This window comes from Chaetodon auriga, chromosome 18, assembly GCF_051107435.1.
Source record: "Chaetodon auriga isolate fChaAug3 chromosome 18, fChaAug3.hap1, whole genome shotgun sequence".
Taxonomy (NCBI): Eukaryota; Metazoa; Chordata; class Actinopteri; order Chaetodontiformes; family Chaetodontidae; genus Chaetodon; species Chaetodon auriga.
In genome coordinates, this window is record NC_135091.1 from 15,954,881 (window position 1) to 15,975,000 (window position 20,120).

General features: G+C 44.7%; 1 protein-coding gene across 2 annotated transcripts in view; it reads right to left on the reverse strand.

Moving 5' to 3' along the window:
• Positions 1 to 10,390: 10,390 nt before the first annotated feature.
• bcl11bb (BCL11 transcription factor B b) overlaps positions 10,391 to 20,120 on the reverse strand; it is a 28,734-nt gene continuing 19,004 nt past the window's right edge. For both annotated transcript variants that reach the window (XM_076756689.1, XM_076756690.1), the window contains exon 3: positions 10,391 to 13,420. In XM_076756689.1, coding sequence (XP_076612804.1) covers positions 11,355 to 13,420 — 2,066 coding nt within the window. In that variant the 3' untranslated portion in view covers positions 10,391 to 11,354. The remainder of the gene's footprint in view (positions 13,421 to 20,120) is intronic.

Sequence of the window (20,120 nt, forward strand, 5' to 3'; positions counted from 1 at the left end):
TTTCTGTCTGTAAGGTTTTGATCATAGTGCCTCCTATAGTAGCAGTCATGGTTCAAACCCTGCATTTGCTGGCTCTACCTGGGATGTGCCCTCTTCTGGCAGTCTTGCTGTTGCAGCTTCTGGTACTGGGGCTACTTCTGCCTCAAATCCAGCTCATGCTCAAACTGCTCCAGTTAGAACTGGTTACCCTCAACCCAGTGTTCAGAGGGAACCACCAGCAGCTTTTTCCAGCTCTAGATCTTTGGCTACACCTGAACATTCAGGATACCCGAGCACCTCGTTTGCAGGCTCACACCCGAGTTCTTTTCAACCCAGCTCTACCCAAGGTAACTGCTAATATGACTTGAGTATGAAACCAGATTTCCAGCTTTCAGGGCTGCATAATGTCTTACATCTTGCTGCTCTGTACTAACCCTTTTGGTAAGGGAACCTTGTTAGTGTAATCTTAAGTTGTACCTAATTAAATTTCTTTTAACTTCTGCTCTTAGCCGTTGCCTGGGAAGTAGCACCTCCCAGTCCTCTTTCTGGGGCGGAAACTTCCACAAGACCAAGTGCTCACCGGTTTGCCTCCACTGAACTTGCTCCTGAACCTCTTGACCCTAGCGACATAAGTCCACCTGGCCCTTTTCCTCCAGCATTCCAGGCAGGAGCATTGTCCAAAACTGAGAAGATCTATGAGCATGGTAACTATGAATCGGAAACTGAAGAGCAAGGCTTCCAGCCACTGCCTCCTGTTGACGTTTTGAACGAAGGAGACTCTACCGGTGAATTTCAGCCAGCAGGCCCAGGCAGAGGTTGGGTTGAATATCCTTATCCTTATGACTACATGTTGCTGACCGGCCAGTATCCTCCAGGCACAATCACTCACTCAAGCGCCAGCTTTGAGCAGGGGACGGATCACTGGCAAGACACTCACTACATAAGGAACCACTTTCCTGTCAACTCCAGAATTCAACCAGATGAGGCTTTCCTTGCTGATTTTGAAGCCCCTCAAAGCAGTGTGCAGCCCAGCCAACCTGTAGAGCCATATATTGGCAGCACTAGCTATGGATGGAGTGGTGCTGCAGCTGGACAAAATGAACCTTATGGAGCAGTTGGCCTGCAAGGTTACTTTCAGCCAGGTGTAGTTGAACCACGTCAACGCGGCCCGGCAGGGGGCTACGGCTTCAGCAAGGTATGGTCTGTTCTTTGCTGCAAATACAATATTGCAATGCTTTAATATTTATTTTTCATTTCTTTTTAAATGTGTCTTGTTTTTCAGGTTGGATACTAGGTGAATCACTGCAGACCCTGTTGAATACAATAAAGATGTTTAAAGTCATGTTTGCTCTGGTTTTATTAAGTGCATGGTAGTCTGACCAGGTAATGACTACAACATTGTTTTAAACTATACTTTCAAGTAGCAATGAGTATTGGTGCAACACTAGCCTCCACTGAAGAGGTAGCACCAGCAGATCCTTCACTTGTGCATAAAGGCATACTATGGCCGTGCTTTACTGCAGTTGGTGGAGCACACTGGATCGTAAATGCCCACTTACAAGAAATGACTCTGGGGTCTTGTATGTGATGCACTGCCCAAGCATGATGTACCATGTTAAAATTTCAGTGTTGCCTTATATGCATTTTAAAGTAGCAGATGCCTTGACGTATCAAACACTTTCTAATGACTGCACTCCATTTAGGAGCGCAAGCTCCAGGCCTTGTGCATTCTGGCTCACTGACACATCAACATAATACTTGTGCTTCTCCTGCTACAACAAATCAATATCTCAACTATGAGGTCTATAATCTCAGAATTAAAGTGCATAAAATTACTTGCAGGTGTTTAGAATAATGGTCTTGAAATCAACTAACATGGGTCTTTCATGGCGCTTACCCCCTGTGACGCAATGCTGATCTGTAATGTCTGATTACTGACTCAGGCTGTGGGAGTGTTGCACTTCAGATTTTCAAGCTACCTCAGCTCCAGTATTAGAAAGACATATGCCACTTATCCATCTTCTGATGCAATTTAAACATTAAATAAAAGCCATACATTCTCCAACACATCTGGGGGGTGGGTGCTTTTCCCTTTTTTTTTTTTTTTTTTTAACCTTATTGTGAGGAAAGGCATTCATAAACAAATTCCAACAGTTTTAGTCATGATATATAGTTTAGTTTGAGCTGTGTCTCAAACAAGGGTGAATCAATACCCAATCTGTTACAGTGACATTGCCTGATGTCATTAATGGACAGTGGGCATCCTAATTCATATAACAAATCACCTCAGAAAGACTCTCCATTGATCTTTAATTAGAAGCAGCTGTTAATCACCTTTATGACTCTCCTCAGTGGCACCATAATGGTTTCTGCAGTGAAGCCACAGCAGTCTGTTCCAGCTAAAGAACAGCAGCATCAGCAGGGTGTGTTTACTGTGTGTTTATATACAGCACACCACACCGTTAATGGATCCGCTCAGGTTTTCAGAATATTTTGTATTTGTAATTTTTATTCAATTTATGCCTGAGAGAACAAAAGAATTACAGAATCTTTGTCTCTAACCCTGCCACTGTAGCAACCTCAGATCCTCTTTTTCTAATGGTCTTTTCAGGCATAGGGACAAACAATGACCCACAGGAGAGGGATGGCAATTACCTCTAGTAAGGTGCCCACTTCACACACCTGTCACAACACAGATGAACCCATCATAAAAGACCGGTGGAGAGGGACAAAAATGAGGGAGTTCTCCCTCTGTGACCCTTCAGCTTTCATAGTCTCCCCTCTTTTTCAGCTCAACTATTAAGACATAAAGGGGTCAGTCCCCAGACAGCTCCATCCTTTATCCCTCCCTCATGCACTCATCTCTGACATAAACCCTTGCTGTGTTCTCTTATTGGTTGCCACTGAGCATTGACATCAAGATTAGAATTGTGCCCTGTTTTTTTATTCTGATGAAACGGCTGCTTTTGTCAGTTATTGTTTGTTTTGTGACTTTCCTGAGTGAAGGTGAACTGTAAGGTAATGCATTATTGGTAACTGTTTTCAGTATAAGCATATACAATTTCACTGAAATCGCATAAAGGAAAGATCAGTTTGTGATGTAACATGCAATATATATCAGTTAATTGTTTGACTGAATTGAAGCAGTGCTCCAAAACATACAGCTCTTTCTCTCTCTCTCTCTCTCTCTCTCTCTCTCTCTCTCTCTCTCTCTCTCTCTCTATATATATATATATATATATATATATATATATATATATATATATATATATACATACACACACACACACACACACACACACACATGCACACACACGCAAACACACACACACACACACACACACAGCCATATGTTGCGATTTGGCATCTGGCGTCCTCCTGTGCAAGTTGATGTGAAGGTGGAATCTGGTCTGACTTAGCCATGTGGCAAATATAGGTCTAAACAAACATGTAGGCCTATTTCAGATGTCTGGTTGTAAAAACCAGATAAAAAGCCGTAGCTATATGAGGAAATAATTTGCTCATAAAATTCATAGATCTTCATACTTGAGTGTTATTCCTTCAAGTGTTTTATGGCTCCCTCTTAAGATAATGAAACAGAAATAAAATCCCATGAGGAAAAGATCTAAGTTTTATTTACAGTCGTTCACATCAGTGTGATTTCTTTTGATGAGATTTGGTCATTTATTGTCAAATCTACTTATTTATCTGTCTAACCTCACACACTCAATTTGAAGTGCACAAAGAACAGCAAATCCTTTATTCTCAGCAGAGATTCCTCAGATTTGAATACCTTTGTGGTATGAAAACCATATCATTAAGTACACCGCAGAAATAGAGGAGGCATCAGATTCCATTACCATGTACAACTGCTTAACTCCTGACTTTTTTTTTTTTTTTTTTTCAGAATTCGCAGGATGTGCACAGACCAGTGTTAAAATCTACCCCCAGTCACTGCAAACGGCCCAATTGCCTTGTGATTAACGCACAATAAAAGAATGTGATGGCTTAAAGAAGCAGCAGGAAAAGCTGCCCAGTGAAAGATGGGTGTATGGCACACTCTATAATTAAGCCAGTCTGCACTTGATGAAAGTAGATCACACTGGCGGGCCACGGCTTCACAGCCAGTTTGTTTTTACGACATAATTACAGTCCAAATCAAATGAGAAGATTTAATATTGCTCCACGACAAGCATGTGCCCAATGCCAACAATGACACTGACCCCCCTGAGGCAAGGTGTGTGTGTATGTGTGTGTGTGTGCGTGTGTGCGTGTGTGCGTGTGTGTGGGGGGGGGGGGGGGGGGGGGCAGGTCAGGCGTCAGGAAGCCGACAGGAGAGCAGCTTCCCCACCGCGGTAGCTATCTACCTGTGTCTGGGCCCACCTGGGAGGTCTGACACCAATGGAATTACACTGACAGTGGGACAGAGGGTAGGGAAGAGAGAGAGGAGTTTGTCTGTGGAACGAAAGGGAGGGGAGGTGAGGAGCAGAGGGAGTGAGGGAGGGAGGGAGGGAAAAGGATCCATGAGGAGAGAAAGTTTATCTGGAAGGAATCAATCTAGTAGAAGCAGGCAAGGCAGAGGAAACAGAGAACAAAGAACTGAGGAACGAAAATAGATACAAGCGAGGTTATGACAGTCGGAGCAAGTGATGAAGAAGCTGAAAGAAAAGGGAATGAGCAGACTTACATATGCAGACAGCGAGGGTGTGGCTGGAGTGCAAAGATAAATAAATGTTTTGCTTGACTGTGTCTCCATGGCGAGGTGACGGCCAGTGTTTAGGAGGGCTTGTGCAGTCACGACACACTGAGTTGTTTTAGTGATAAAAGCGGGATTAGTTGAAGGCAAATCAGCGTTAAAGTGGATCACATCAGGTGTCTTCCTCGTCACGTCCGCTCGCTCGTCCCTGCGAGCTTTTGAGATGCAGAAGAGGTTTTTTTTTTTTTTTTTTTTTTTTTAAAAGGCCCAGAGAATGTCTCCTTGTCAAACAATGGAGCCTAGTTTTCCTATAGTTAAGGGATTGTCTGAATATAGTGGAGGCAATTATAGCAACCATAAGTTGTCATTTCTGTTTTGAGATGAGTGCCGTTTTGATGCTTGACGACATGGTTGTGCCGTAAACGACCAAAACCTCCCACTGAGTGGCTTCAGTGTTTTTCCTCCCTCTGAAAAAGTCTGCATTTCCTGTCCTTTAGTTACACGCTCGACATGACCACAAAGCCTTTGTTCCTCTGGGTCAGACTCTCCCAGAAGAGAGAATCTTCCCAAGCCACAGCTGTTGAGTGACCACGCTCGACCACACTGCTCTCTGTCTCCTGACCACCCTTTTAAATTGCTCTCCCTGCTCTCCCTCCATCCATTCCTCCCTCCTTTTCCCCCCTTTTTCCCAAGAGCAGCCAGCTGGGCCAGATTTACTCTGGTCTCTGTGTCGCAGGGCGAAGCCCGGTCTGCTCGTTGGGCGGGCAGCGTCATTTGACTGGGTACTGGTCAGGATGGGTAGATTAGTAACTGGATATCTACAGAGAGGCCAGTAGGGCCTGAGCCCTGTGATCCAGTGGAAAGTAGGGTCTCTGTGGTGGCCTTGTGGCTCTGTGTGGCCCAGGACGTGAACCGCAATCCCTGCTGACACCCTGTTCCCCGAGGACGTGGTTTTACTCAAACCATGATTTCCCATCTCCCGCTCTGCGACTCACTGTCTGTGACTATAGGGCCTCTGCCCAGTGCTTTCTGGCGAAGAGGATACGCCACCTCCTCGCCGCTGGCGCTCTGGGCCACTTTTCTCCCACGAAGCTGGGCACACAGGAGGGGGCCTTCTCCCAAACTTTTTAACCTCACGTCACATGTGACCTGCACAAGATGGCCCGCTGGCAGAGGAGAGGCCAGAATGGGTCTGTGAGCACACATTTGTGTGGCTTCTGATTATATGGAGAGTAGCCCTTTAGAAAAATAGCCAGTTCAGTATGAGCATAAAGTTCTGCTAGAATAGGTTGTATAATGAGATGCTTGAGGTTGTTATATGATTTACAATTGCGCACGACAAATACACAACCTTGCTCTACAGCATGTCAATTTGATACAAAAAATACTGTATGTGTAATGTCATGCAAATGACATCCTTTATGTGTTTTAAATAGATATCTGAAAAGTGAGAGATAAAGTGAGCAGCGATCATTTGACATTACGAGCTTTTAATCAGCCTTTTTTTTTTTTTTTTTTTACCTTTGTTGAATCATTAAAGACATCTGCAGCCCCTAACCATTCGCAGAAAGCCATGCTATTCCAATTGTTATGTCAATAGCTATGCCATTGCTAGGATAAGAGCTGTGGGAATGTGACATCTTCTCAGCATGCACATTTCTGCTGACCAGAAGACCAGAATCATCAACATGGCACCCAGATGTCAGCCTCCAGGCACAAACACGCACACACACACACACACACACACACACACACAGAGTTGGGAAAGTCACAATAAGATCCCTCCTGCAGACACCAAATCCACCAAACATCATCTTTGTAAGCAATTTGCAGCTTCTTGTTTGATTATTCTCAGAATATTTTGACATAATAATTACATTTCTACACTGAATCATGCATAATGTTAAGACACTGAGACACTTCATGGGTCGTTGTGTGTGGCAAGAGCTGGCAAGCATCAAGAATTCCTCCTGCTTTGACTTTCTCACACAAACCAAGCCTTCTTTCCTTTCTTCACTCCTCTATCTCCACACTATTGTTGTGTCTCTCTTCTCTCTTTTTGCGCTTTCTCTTCGAGGTAGCGCGCACACACACACACACACACACACACACACACACACACACACACACACACACATGCTACATGCACTATTTCTGTTTGGTATCCAATGGCCTGGAGGCTCAAGCGAGGACAGGCTTGACTGCTGTTGGCCTGATATCAAGAAATGCCTGATGAGTCCCCATACTCATGCCAGGACTCATTTATGAAGTATGAGACTGTCAACAGCTACCTTCACAAATAAAACCTATGACTCACATTCTCACCTGTATTGTTTTCGAAGAATAAGGGAGTTGTAAGCTACTAGCCGTCACCTCTGAAGTTGTGTGCTGGTATAATAACACAAATTGAAATATTATTTGTCAGACTGATCAAGATTCAGTGCCTACCATCTATCTGTGTCTTGTCTTGCCCCAAGAACGTTTGGCCAAATAGCTGCAAGCTAGTAAGATTCCTAACTTGATAGGTATTTCTTAAGTTTCAACCATAAAAACATCAACTCAGAGACCTTTAGACATCACACTAGAGCCATCAAGCAGCCATTCTCTTGACTCACTGAAAGCTGAGGATGTTTGAGTGTTGACTCTGCAGCACTGATTAAAACATCAATCTGGTATAATGTTTTGAATGTAATCTGGAGGCAATTCATCTCCAAAATTGTCTTGAAGATGCACCTACTGTATGTCAGTAAACCACCACAACATAACACAAGGCAGCATCAGTGCGAACGCAGTAGGTTAAAGTGAACTCTTTAAGAGCATGCAAGGAAATTCTGGGAGGCTTCTTGTTCATGACCCCGCTTCAAACACTCTAAATATGTCATATATTTTCATAATCTGCTACTTTAATAAAACTCTTACTCTCTAAATTCCACATTATACAAAATAAATAATTGGGAAAATATATTAGTTTCTGTTTGGTTTGTGTACACTTTGTGTAGTTTTATAGATGGCATATTTTGTTATGTTTACACCCTGCGTAGGTCAGCCAGTGTTGGCTGACAGCTGGCAGTATGACAAGGTTCCACACCCTAAAGCCAACGTCAGATTAGGAGTCATACTTAATTATTAGCAGCCTTTCCTGATCTGATTCTTTGAATGTAATATTGTTGATAGCATATACATGCATGATTCACTTGTGTGGGATTTAAAGATGTAGCCATTTCTGCCCAGTTTTGCATGCCGGCTAAAGTAAGGCTGTTATTTTCTCTCAACCCCTTACAGAGACTGATGAAACTTTTTTCTTTTTATCTTAACAGATGGGTTAATTTACAAGAACGGCCGAGAATGGTTGTGTAGCAGCAGTGTAGTATTGTATTGGCATATTCTAGTTTTAGCTGTACACTAAACCTGTAGTTGTTCCAATATGTGTCATTAATTGTGGAGGTAGAAGTACAGGAAGGTGGAGTAATTGGAATGAAAAGTTGCTTCAATCATAGAGCAATTGCAACATTTATTGAAGTGTTGGCTTTCTTGTATTGATTTTTCAACACATTACAAAAATACATATATGTTCAAAACAGCAGATGTGTACTGTTCTGAAATCACTTTTTTCACAATGATGCACTGCCCCACCCCCCACCCCCCACCCCACCCTCCCACCCCCCAAAAAAAGACCAAGGAAACTATTTTGTACAAAGAGTGTAAGTGACAGTTGTGAAAAGTGAAATATGAAAATGTATTTAAAATTACAGTTGTAAGTGCCATCACAAGACCTTCAACCAACCATGAGGAAAAACATAATGTTCATGAATGTCTCATAAAGTCGATTTGGAAAAGCGTTCCCGCACAAAGCTTTGTTTTCCCCTGCTGAAGGGTCTTTCTGTTAGCATCACCTTCCAATTCTTTTTTAATGTTTTTTTTTTGTTTGTTTGTTTGTTTTACATCCACGTGGGATGGCTTCACCAAACCAACAGCAGGAAAGTCATTCAAAAAAAAAAAAAATTAAATTAAAAATAGAGATTGAAGAGACCGAAAGTCAATAATGGCACCACTCTTGTTAGAAAAAAATAATAATCTGGCATGATTCTGCAATATTACATTTCAAAAATTGTCTTCCCATACAGTGAACAAGTAATCATACAGAAACATATTCATGAAGATAAAATCCCTCCACCAGGATAATCATACAAAACTGCTATGGCATTCAAAAACATTTGAAAGAACATTGGAGAAAACAATACTTTATTATCATTTTAAACACTTACACAGAGTATTTCATTAATGGCATACTTCAACACTGTAAACATATTGTAAGACTGAATGTCCATGTGTGATTTAGCTCTCTGTCAGGGTTCCACTGTCAATCGCTTGAATGTGATATATTTCATAGTTGTGTGGCTCCTTTTGGCCTAACTCTGAGCTGAGTTTTCCTGGAATGAATACACTGTGCATTTACAACAGGATCTGGATTTTTGCACTCATGCATCAACATGTGTAAGCAAGCAGAAAGCAGCTCTTCAGCCGATCTCACTTTTCGCGTTAAATCACTAAAAGATACGGAGCTACGCGCTAACGGAATAGCTTATGGAGAGCTGCTGTGACCTCAATGTCCTTTTTCCCTTCTAAAAATCACAAATTGCATTCAAGATACAGCAGAATCCTGTTTCAATCATAACAAAATGGCGCAGATGAAATCTGGCAATGGGCCAAAAAAGCAGGTCGAACTTTCAAGTGAAGATGATTTTGATGATTGAGAATTGCAGCACTAAAATGAAAGATGTAGTCTCAGTCTGCTTTCATGTGGCTTTGCTGTCTCCCTCCCTCTCATGCTCGCTCTGTCTCACTCTGATGGTCCGTTATAAGATGTGGCCAGTCGATGTGCATTTGGGTACCAAAAAAACACACTTTTCATATGCTTCCAATTTCATTTGAATGACTCCTCTCCCTGGTCAAGGTCTTGCTCTCTCTCCCTCCATTTCTTTCTCACACTTCTTCATTTCTCAGTTCCAATCTTTCATTTTTACAACAAGAGTAGCCCCTACTCAAGGTCGCCCGGCCATCCCCCATTGCAGCTGTGCTCAAAATTATCATAACTCATATAACCATTTTTTTTTTTTTCTACCAGATTCATTTCAGGATGAACGATGCAGAAAATAAAAACCGTAATCCCCAAAAGTCACGAACATGCACACTGTCTCAAAATCTGTTACTGAGAGTTAAACCCATATCACTTTGTGAGGCGAATGAACAGGCTTCCTTTTAAAAGCCGCTCTAATGCATGAATCTGAGCTAGTGAACTGTGAAAAGACGCCGTCGGAGAGAGGCTTAGAGCACACTGCAGCGAGAAGAACACACACGCTAACACACACATTGATATGAATTTCATTTGAAACCATTTTGTGGATCCTAAGGGAACATGGCAAGTCAACCTGGGTCAGAGAGAGATGCCACGCCAGACACGAGAGGGAGATAGAGAATGATTTAGAAAGTGTTACAATTGTTGAAGTAGCTTTAGTTTAACAAATTGACTTTGACTAAGCACACATGATGTGGGGGAGTGGGGCGAAATCATCAAGTGGGTCTGATAAAGCATAAACGGATGGTAGTTACACGTAGCATATACTGTGGATGATGCAAGCAGCTGGTCTTCTGATTGTTTAGTTTTAGGCCATCTTTCACGTACAGGGGATACTTTAACATATTTAAAAAAAAAAAAAAAAAGAATATATTTACAAACAATAAACAGGACTGTTCTCCTTCTCACATTAATCACAAGTAGTCTTAATTTATTCAACATATTAAATATGGTGGTCCTACATTGGGAATGTACTGAGCATCAGTTAAGGGAATCTCCATCAAGTGCAACCTTTATTTATGTCCTGACTGAAGTAAGGACAGCAATACAGTAACTGCATTTGGAAATTATTCACATGCCAATATTTAAGAGGACAAATTCCCTGAATAAATTAAAAGGAACTTATCGGGGTCTCTAAGATAATGTTGGATTTTTTAAAATCCAGCATGATGTTTTATTGTCAGGCTGACATTCAGTGCTTTAGGCTGAGGGAATGGATTGTAGTCCGCTGCTGCAGTTAATATAGAAAACAATTATTTTTACTTTTCAAAGCTAACCGCTTCACACAATTTTACTCTCACATGATAATAAGCTTCCTTAAAGGAAAAAAAAGAAAATTTGTATTAAGGGTGACTTCTTTCCAGTTATCGCATTTTAGAAAAAAAAAAAATGTTTTAGCACATTTCAAAACTAACTCCATATGAAATCCCACAAAGATGTACCTGCACATGCCAAATATCATTACAAAAATCCAATAAATACAGAAATTATTGCACAGTAGAAAGGCTCCATGGATTCCTAACTGATAAAATCCTCAGACAGTTTGCCAAGAAACACCAAGTTGGGCATTCCAGGCAAGTTCTCATTAAAGTTTCCCTTTGTTTATATTCTCAGGTGGCAGTTTCTGTGACAAGAAAAAAAGATGAACATCAATCAGTCTCAGATTTTTTTTTTTAAGAGAGAGAGATTATTCAGCCAAGCCCCCTAGCTGAAGAAGTGGTTATAGGGATTCTGTGTGTGCGTGTGTGTGTGCTTTTGTGTGTATGCGTGTGTGTGAGTGTTTGCTTGTGTACACTGTAGGCTGTATAACTAATGGTTGCTGGCTTAACCTCTGTCCGCCTGCTCCAGTTTGACCTCACTGGCCATCAAATGTTCGCCATGCCATTTCTTCATGTGTTTCTCCAGCGTGCTGTAGACACTGAAGGGCATATGGCAGATGTCGCAGCGGTAAACCTCCTTACCAAATTGCCCATGGGTCTTCATGTGGCGTGTCAGCTTGGAGCTCTGGGCGCAGGCGTAGCTGCACAGGTCGCACTTGTAGGGCCGTTCCCCCGTGTGGCTGCGTCGGTGCACCGTCAGGTTGCTGCAGTTCTTGAACACCTTACCACAGTACTCGCAGGTGTCATTCCTCCTCTCCTTGGAGCTTGGGGGCCTGCCGGGTCCAGGTCCCCGCAGGAGGTGAGGAGTGCTGCTGCCGCTGCGGCCCGAGGCACTCCCTCCCTCCATCAGTTCCCCAGGCGGGGTGGAAAAGCGGAGGCTTCCTGTCTCTGAGGAGGAGTGCTCGGAGGAGGTGGCAAACGGCGACTGACGGGAATCTGTGAATCCCAGGAAGGGTTCTCTGATGAAGTGGCGTGAAGCAGCGTAGCCAGCTAAGAGCTGAGAGTAGACATTCTCAGGGGAGATGAGGGGTATGGCTGGGGGAAGGTCCAGCTGTTCCTTCTCTATCTTGATTCTCTTGTTGTTGGAGGGGCTGGGACTGGTGATGGGGGTGGGCCGACGCTGGAACAGCCCAGGGAAGGAAACTGCTTCAGATACACTGATCCTGCCGTTCATCACAGGCCTGTGGTCCTCCTGCTCATCTCGCTCTCTGTCCTGCTCCCTCTCATTCTCTCTTTCTCTTTCTGCTTCACCCCTCTCTCCACCATCTCCATTAGGTTGTCTGTCCAGGCTTCTCTTGTTAGGGTTAAGTTTAAGGTGATTGTCCAGGTGGTTGTATGGGTGCATGATGCCCACCCCGCCACTGTCATTTACTCTGTCCCCGCTCAGGGGTTTGTCGTCGGAAGACTGTCGAGGGCCATTCTCCGTATTCTGGCTGAACTCCTGGGAGTCCTCACTTAAGTTGGAGTCTGGCCGACTTCCATTCCTCAGTTCTTCCTCCTCTTCCTCTTCCTCCTCCTCTTCTTCCTCCTCTTCATCCTCCTCCTCCTCATTGTCCATCCCCATCACTCTTGGATCACCCTCTCTACTCTTTTCTTCACTCTCTCCTCCCTCTGTTCTATTTCCCTGTTCTGGGGAGCCACTCATGGACCCAGACTTGTTGTGCATATGTGTCTTCATGTGCCTCTTAAGCTTGCTGGCCTGGGAACAGGCATGATCACATAGATGACACTTGTACGGCCTCTCTCCTGTGTGACTGCGCCTGTGGACGATCAGGTTGCTCTGGAACTTGAAAATCTTGCCACAGAACTCACAGGATTTGGACTTCCCCGGGGTCTGGTTCTGTCCCTGGGCGTCAGGAGGGCTGGAAGTACCGTGTCCCCCCTGAGAAGTTGGTGGCTGTGGGGTGTATGTGAGAAACGATGGGGGCTTGGCACCAGGCTGGAAAAGTGTGGGACTCAGCAGGCGGTGCATGGGTGGCACACGGTTGGGTGAGAGAGGAGGTGTGGGCCCCCCATTATTGGTCGTGTTGCCCGCCAGTTCCCTTAGACGTCGGGAGAAGTCCATGGAGGTAGGCTCCAAGGGGGTCATCCGCATCACCCTCTCAAAGGCACTGGGGTGCTGGGACAGCAGCCCCATCTCCTCGGGGCCCAGCCGCTCTAGGGGGGGTCTAGGGGGTGGTGGAGGGCTGACAAAGGGTGGCGTTGCAGGCAGCCGGGTTTCCAAATACCCCGGGGGAGGAGGGTGTTCCCTGAGCAGGGGCGCAGCCATGCGGAGGAGGTGGAATGGGTTGTTGGTGTCACCAAGGAAAGTGGGGAGAGGGGAGCGGGGCAGGGCATCAGTGCATGGCGGCGGAGGCAGAGCCATGCGGGGAGTGAGGGAGCAGTTGACTGGGTGGTTGTCCAGGTAGATACGGATGCCATGAGTGTGCTGGGCATGCTGAAGCAGGAACCAGGCGCTGGTGAAGGTCTGCTTACAGGTTGTGCAGATGTAGCTGGATGGCTCATCTTTATCTGTGGGCAAAGAGAAAGAAAATCACTATCAATACTGAAAAAACCAAATCCAAATAACATATGCAAAAAAAAAAAAAAAAAACACAACGATTTACACCAACATATTACTTTACAATGCCTGCAAGTTTATAAACAAAATAAGTGAATGTATGTGGAGTTTAAGAAAATTAATTATACCACGTATAGTTAGTCCAACTTTCTGTTTGTATCTGTGTATGAGGGTCCTCCACGGGCTTTGTCTGTATGCATATGAATTTTTGAGTGTGTGTGTGTCTACGGGCTAATGCAGATGGCAGGTACTGCCCTAAGGCCACGACACATTATGCTAATTCTAATGTCAGCTAGGCTTTAATATACAGATCCATCTCGTCTACTCTGTCATTTCCATATGGAGACAGGGGAGGCAGTAATGGAAAAAAAAACCCACACCAACGGGGGAAAAAAGGAAATATGGGAAGGGAGAGGGAGGGAGGGTGAGATGTGGCATTAGAGAGAAAGAGAGACACACAAAAGGAGAGACAGGAGAGGTGATGGAGACGATGTGCAAAACAGTAAAGACCCCTGCGGTCTTAACACAGCATCCACATTAAATAAAGCTCTACGTCACTGGTGTAATAACAAGTACAGTAAAATGATTTGTTGTGGCTGCACACACACAGCACGCACGCACACACACACACACACACACACACACACACACACACACACAAACTGTACGTCACTCACTGACAAATTGTCCCTTTAAATGGCATGACTTAATAATGCCAAATGAATCTATCAGTCACTGTAGTATGGCCCTGTCAGCCTGCTTGTGAGTCATGAAAAGAGCCTTACTTGGGATTCATCTAATTCAACACAGGCGAGCATTGAAGAGGCATTTCCACAGTCTTGTGTTTGCTTGCAAGGCATCTGCATCTACTTTATCATCAGCGGCTACCGCAAGCGGAGTCAAGTTGGTACGGTGGTCCCATAGCTTGGAGCCCAGAGAGGGAAAATAAAGATGGAGAAGTTACTTTCGCCCAAAGTCTTATGTAAAGAAAAGAGCCCTGAGGATGGCTGACTGCCCCAAAGCCACCCATTGTCATGGAATGTAAAACACATTCAGACACAGATATATACGCAGCAGTATTTCCTTTTCACTTTTCTTGTCTGTCTTACGCCTCTCTCAGAGCACACCTCGGCACACTCATAAAATCACACACACACACACACACAGTTGTACCGTGCAGAACAGATGAGCGAAAGCTGATGTTGGATCAGTGTCTAGTACAGGAAGCTGATTTGGCGGTGTGATTGGTTTGGCTTTCCCCAGGGGAGACGGGGTCAGAAAAAGTTAATGAGGGGCTCATTTACTGATTCTGTCTGTTTTTCTCTGCTATTAGTGGGGCTCTGGTGTGGCCGTCACTCTAACTGTTTGTGTGGGATGGGACATGACCTGACTCCTGCCACTAACGTGTGTACGAGCATGTGTATATGCATGTGTGTGGACATGTATGTGGATGTATTTTTGTGCTTGTGTGTCTGTGCAAGTGTGGATATGGATGCGAGTGTGTGTGTGTGTGTGTGGGGCGAGTGGCGGGCTGCATGCCCGTGTTTAGTTTGGCGAGGCTTCACACGGCCGCTTGGCAGCAGAGAGCTGGACAGCTTAACAGCTTGGACGGGGAGAAGAGAGTGAGAGAGGGAAGGGAAGAGGAGGAGGAGAGGGGGTAAGAAGAGAGGTGGAGGGACTTAAGAGCCAGACGTGCTTGGGCTCACACACATAAACAGTGACACACACATAGAGGGTATTTACATGCCCCCAGGGACCAAGAGGGGTTTATAGACTTGGGAGCTATATAATCTCATCAACACACGAAGATCAATATGAACTGAAGATGTGAGATTGGGAGAGGAATTGATGATCTCGCTCAATTAATCAAATAGTGTTTTTCCTTTCTTTTATCTGTTATTTGGTCCGCACACATGGCATCAACATGAGCTGCCCAGTCCTATGCCATCACCTCTGCAACCTTCCACCCCACCGCCATCACAGCAACACATTTGCATCCTGTCATATCTTACACAGCTGTGCCATATGCTGTTAAAGGAAGCGTGGCCGCTAATAGAGTGGCAGCTGATGGCTGTTGCCTAATGACGGCCAAAGACAAATTTCATCAACTTCCCAAACAAGCAAGCAAGCGGGGGGAGGGGAGGGGAGGGGAGGAAAACAGAGAGGAAAAGAAACTGGAATAGGAAATAAATGAATCATAGATAGGCTGAATGGCTGAAATTTAGCATGTTAAAAACTCATTAAACTTCCTCTTATGTGCATTTGGCAGCAGTCATTAATAGGACATTAAAGCCTTGAGAAGGGTATCTCCAGAGACATGTTTGCTTGACTGACAGTTCTCTCAAGCTATCACACGACAACTGCGGTCCTCTGATTGCCCAAATTTGCATTCTCCTGGTTCTCACCAAAAGAAAGGTAAGCGGTAAACCTGCAGGATGTAAAACCTCCCCTTAGAAAGCTGAGTGTATCATTACAGACACTACCTTCTTGTTTCTCTAAGAAAATAACATGCACAGGCAGAGATGCACAAGGATACACACGTATCAGGTCACAGACATCCGCACTCCACTCTCACACACACGTGCACACATGCTGGGAGAGCATGAATGTTGTCGCTGCTTAGTGCTCCAGCCAATAAAAGCCTTCATTAAAGAATCACAGTGGGCCGTGTCATGCTTCAGTTTGTCGTAATTACAGTTGTCTGCCTGACACGCAAGCAGGGACCCTTCCACTGCTGACCGCCAAGGTCAACTACCAGTTAGAATAGTTACATTCTCCTCTCCACGCAGTCACTGATGCTGGACCTAATCGCCCAATTTACTCTGGCACACCATATGCACACAGACACATACTGACACACACACACACGCACGCACACATTGTTCAGTGAATGTTACTGAGATGAAAGGTTAAATGAAATGGAGTCGCAGCAGGATTCTGTAATATGGTGTTGCATTATGAACTGAATTTCGCCTGTTTTTGTCACTTTGCTAGCAGTGCAACTACTTGTAAATGCCATAGTGTTATGGCATTCCCCTTAAATAGTGTGAATCATTGATTTTTCAGTTATATTTCTGCTCAGTCCACCAAAGGCGGACTTTCCCATGAAACAGACAAACACAATGCAGATCTGAGACCAGCTTAGGAGGGCAGCTCTTTGTCCTGTGCAACAAAACAAGGGCTAAGGGCCAGGAGGCCTGGAGGAAGTTATTAAAACATTGGCACATGCGTGGAGCTGAGGTGGGCTAGTAATAATGCTCTCCTTCTCTCCTGGGTTGGTTTTTTTACTAAACCACCGGGCCAATTAACCCAGTCTTCAGGGACCAAGATCTGAGCTTTACATCAGATTTTATTCTTTCCAGATTGCCTTTTATAGCCATTATTTTGCCTTAAAAAGTACAAACAAAATGCCAGTGAATGAAGGGGAGCCATGGTATTGACTGTTTGCATATGGCCAGCGAAGAAAAGTTGGTGTGAGCTTGGCGGGGTTGAAGTAGACACCAGGCGTATGGTGCAGACATGTGGATTTGTGATTAATTTAGGAATTCACATATGCCATCCCTCCAGCCTGAGTTTGATTTATATTTTCCAAGCTCCCTCCATTTACATTACACTTATTTTGGGGGGGCTTTTATCAGATGGTCTAATCCAGAGGGACTTATAATAAGACCACAGAAGAATAACAAAAATCCACAGGCTCAGCTTTCGACAAGATGGGCAAACTGGAGCTTCTCAGCTGACAGTGAACAGTGGAGTGGATGGTAATGAATGCTCACTGATGCCAAATTAACTCTCACAAAGCTCAGGGAAAAAAAAAAAAATCATAATTGAAAATAAGCAGCATTTGAGCGCTAGCCCAACAACTTCTCCGCTGTACTGCATTCATCTGGCATGGACAGCTCTGCAGGGTGAAAAACGTTACATCCAGCGAACAAAGTTTGGAGGGTGCAGAATAATGTTGCGTCACTGCAGAAACACAAGACAGCGCAGGTTGTTAACAAGGAGGTGACTGGAGAGGCAGAGGACGTGCTACAGTAGACGTGTGTGTGTAACTATACGTGTGTGTGCATTGCAGCATTCCTGGGGTTCAGGTTCGCTGTACCGTTCCAGCATTCCATCAAGGGCGACAGAACGCTATGGCGACAGATTTGCATACTGAACAAAGCTTCCCGCAGGCTAGGCCACTGGGACACAAACCTGCCCCTGCAGCCCCTCCCACACACTCGTGCAACATACACACATGCACGCGCAGGCACAAGCCCTGGGAGTATGCGTGTGTGCACCTGTCAGGGGTTAGCTGACACCTCTGCTGCTGGCAAAGCAGCTCCTCATTAGCATGGCTGTGATCTAGGGGTCCCCAGGGGTCCCAGCCTCCTCACCTCGCCCGCTTGCCCCCCTTACACCTCTGCTCCTGTCCTCCTCCTCTCATCTCCCATCCGTCCCTCCTGCTCCTCCTCCTCCTTCTTCAGTGCTCTGCTCCCCTTTGCTCTGATGGCTTGTTTGTCATGCAGGGGGCTAATCAGACGACACGAGGCCACGCAGATCAAGCTGCATGTCTGTGGGTGTGTTTTTCGTTGAGAGCTCGGACGGTAAACTACGGCCCTGGCGATCAGTGGCTGATTGTCACGTATATTTAGTAAAAGAAAGCGAGAGATGAAGAGACAGAAAGGAGGAAAGAGACTGTGGAGGGTGGCAGTAGCAGGCAGGGGGTAAGGCTCTCACACAGTGTGACTGGCTCCATGCTAACTCAAACCAGCTTCGGCCTGCTAACCATATACATCTGTGTGTGAGTATGTGTGTGTGTGTGTCTGCAGCTAATATGACCAGCTGAAATGCCTGACAGCCTGAGAGAGGATTTAAAGAAACAGTGCTCTTTAACATTTTTGCTGGAAAAGTGTGCAGAAACTATTTTCTCTTTCAAATCCAAACTATATTTATCCCTTCAGTTTTCTCTCACCCTGTCTTCCTTTCTTCTCACGTACACACACTGAACACCTGTACAAGGTATCCCGGTACTCCACCCTGACCCTCATGCCTCCTGGGATGTGGGTCAAATGAACAATAAAAGGGATCAGGTATCTCCAACAACTTGATCACAGGCACGCACACACACATTGAGGGAGAGCAGCTGTACAACAATGCATGAGTGGAAGAGGCTCTCATGTAGCACGACCGAGGGAGCACGTTACTGCCATGAGGCAAGCTATCCCAGCTAGGGCACAGGGGACACGCTGTGAAAAATAACTGGAAAGACCTCTCTGTCAGCAAAGAGCTATGACTTTTGGCTCGGCTTCTAGGACAAAGAGAGAGAAAGAGGGAGGGTGAAAGAGGGAGCGATATAGACCAAAAAAAAAAAGGGGGGAGAGAGAATAAAAAGAAAAAGGGAGCTCCATAAAGTGCATTAGCTAAGCTCTCTGTGGCATTTCTCTAAGCCTGACTCATCGCCATCAGCTCCTAACTGGTCCCAGCGCCTGTATTTGTATGTGTTTTGGGGGTATGTGCACACACTTGTGGGGTCTGCTGTCTATCATGTGACGCTGACAAATGGATGACACTCAGTCGTGCTTGTGGTTGCGAGAAGATGTAAGAGAGAGGAGCAAGATGGAGGAGAGGATGAAAGAAGGAGAGGGAGGGCGGTGGGAGAAGAGGAGGAAAAAGAGAAGACAGCAAAAGTGGGGGAAAAAGAGAAGCACAGACAGTCAGACAGAAACAGAAGAAGACTGCACTTTGTTTTTCTTCATCACCTGCATTTCCATTTAGAATTACAACAGAGTTACAGTTCCATCACCTACTCATTTTAGCACGACACAGCCGAAGGGAAAACAGACAACGTCAAACAATGGAAAAAGAGGCTCATCGCGAGGTAGAACTATAAAAGCGAAATATTCGAGAGAAAAGGTTCCCCACTGATGCGACAGACCAAAAGAAAACACCAAAAATGTTTGGATAGGTGATGGCATCAAAAGACAAAAACTCAAGCTGCTTTGACAATGAAATGGAGACTGACTTTGTGGACTCACACAATGTTTGTTCGAGGTTTTACATCCAAATGAGCTCCAGTCCTACCCCTCAGGGACTCTCACTTTGTCCAGAAAGTTAATTTCCTATTCACTGGCAGTGAATAGGAAATTGACTTTGACATGTGAGTGACACGCAAATTCTGTTTTTGTGGGTTTATTAAATTTTTCATCGGATCAATCATTTTATACAAACAGTGCATAAAATGTATTGTGTTATTCTTTTAATGTTTTTTTTTTTCTTGCATGGTCAGCTAAACAAAGCTAAATGAAATTAAACAAGAGCACAGCGTTATATGTTGAGACGCAGCGCTCATCTCAACCAGCAGTTGCAAATGACTGCGAGGCTGCACCTTCTGCAGTGACATGTCACGCGTTACATCCTCTGTAAATGCGATCGGTTTACCTTTCCTCTGCCTGTGTGAATGTGTGTCAAAGAGACACAGAATATGAAAACAGAAGCAAGAGAAAAACAGGAAAATTCTTCTTCTGTGCTTCTGTTTGTGATGTATGTTTATACGTGTGTACAGTATTGTACATGTACTGTACGCTTGTGTTTACATGTGCGTATATGCCCAGGCACAGTGTGTGTATGGCGGGCTACCATCCAGGATGCTATGTTCTTTCAGCAGTA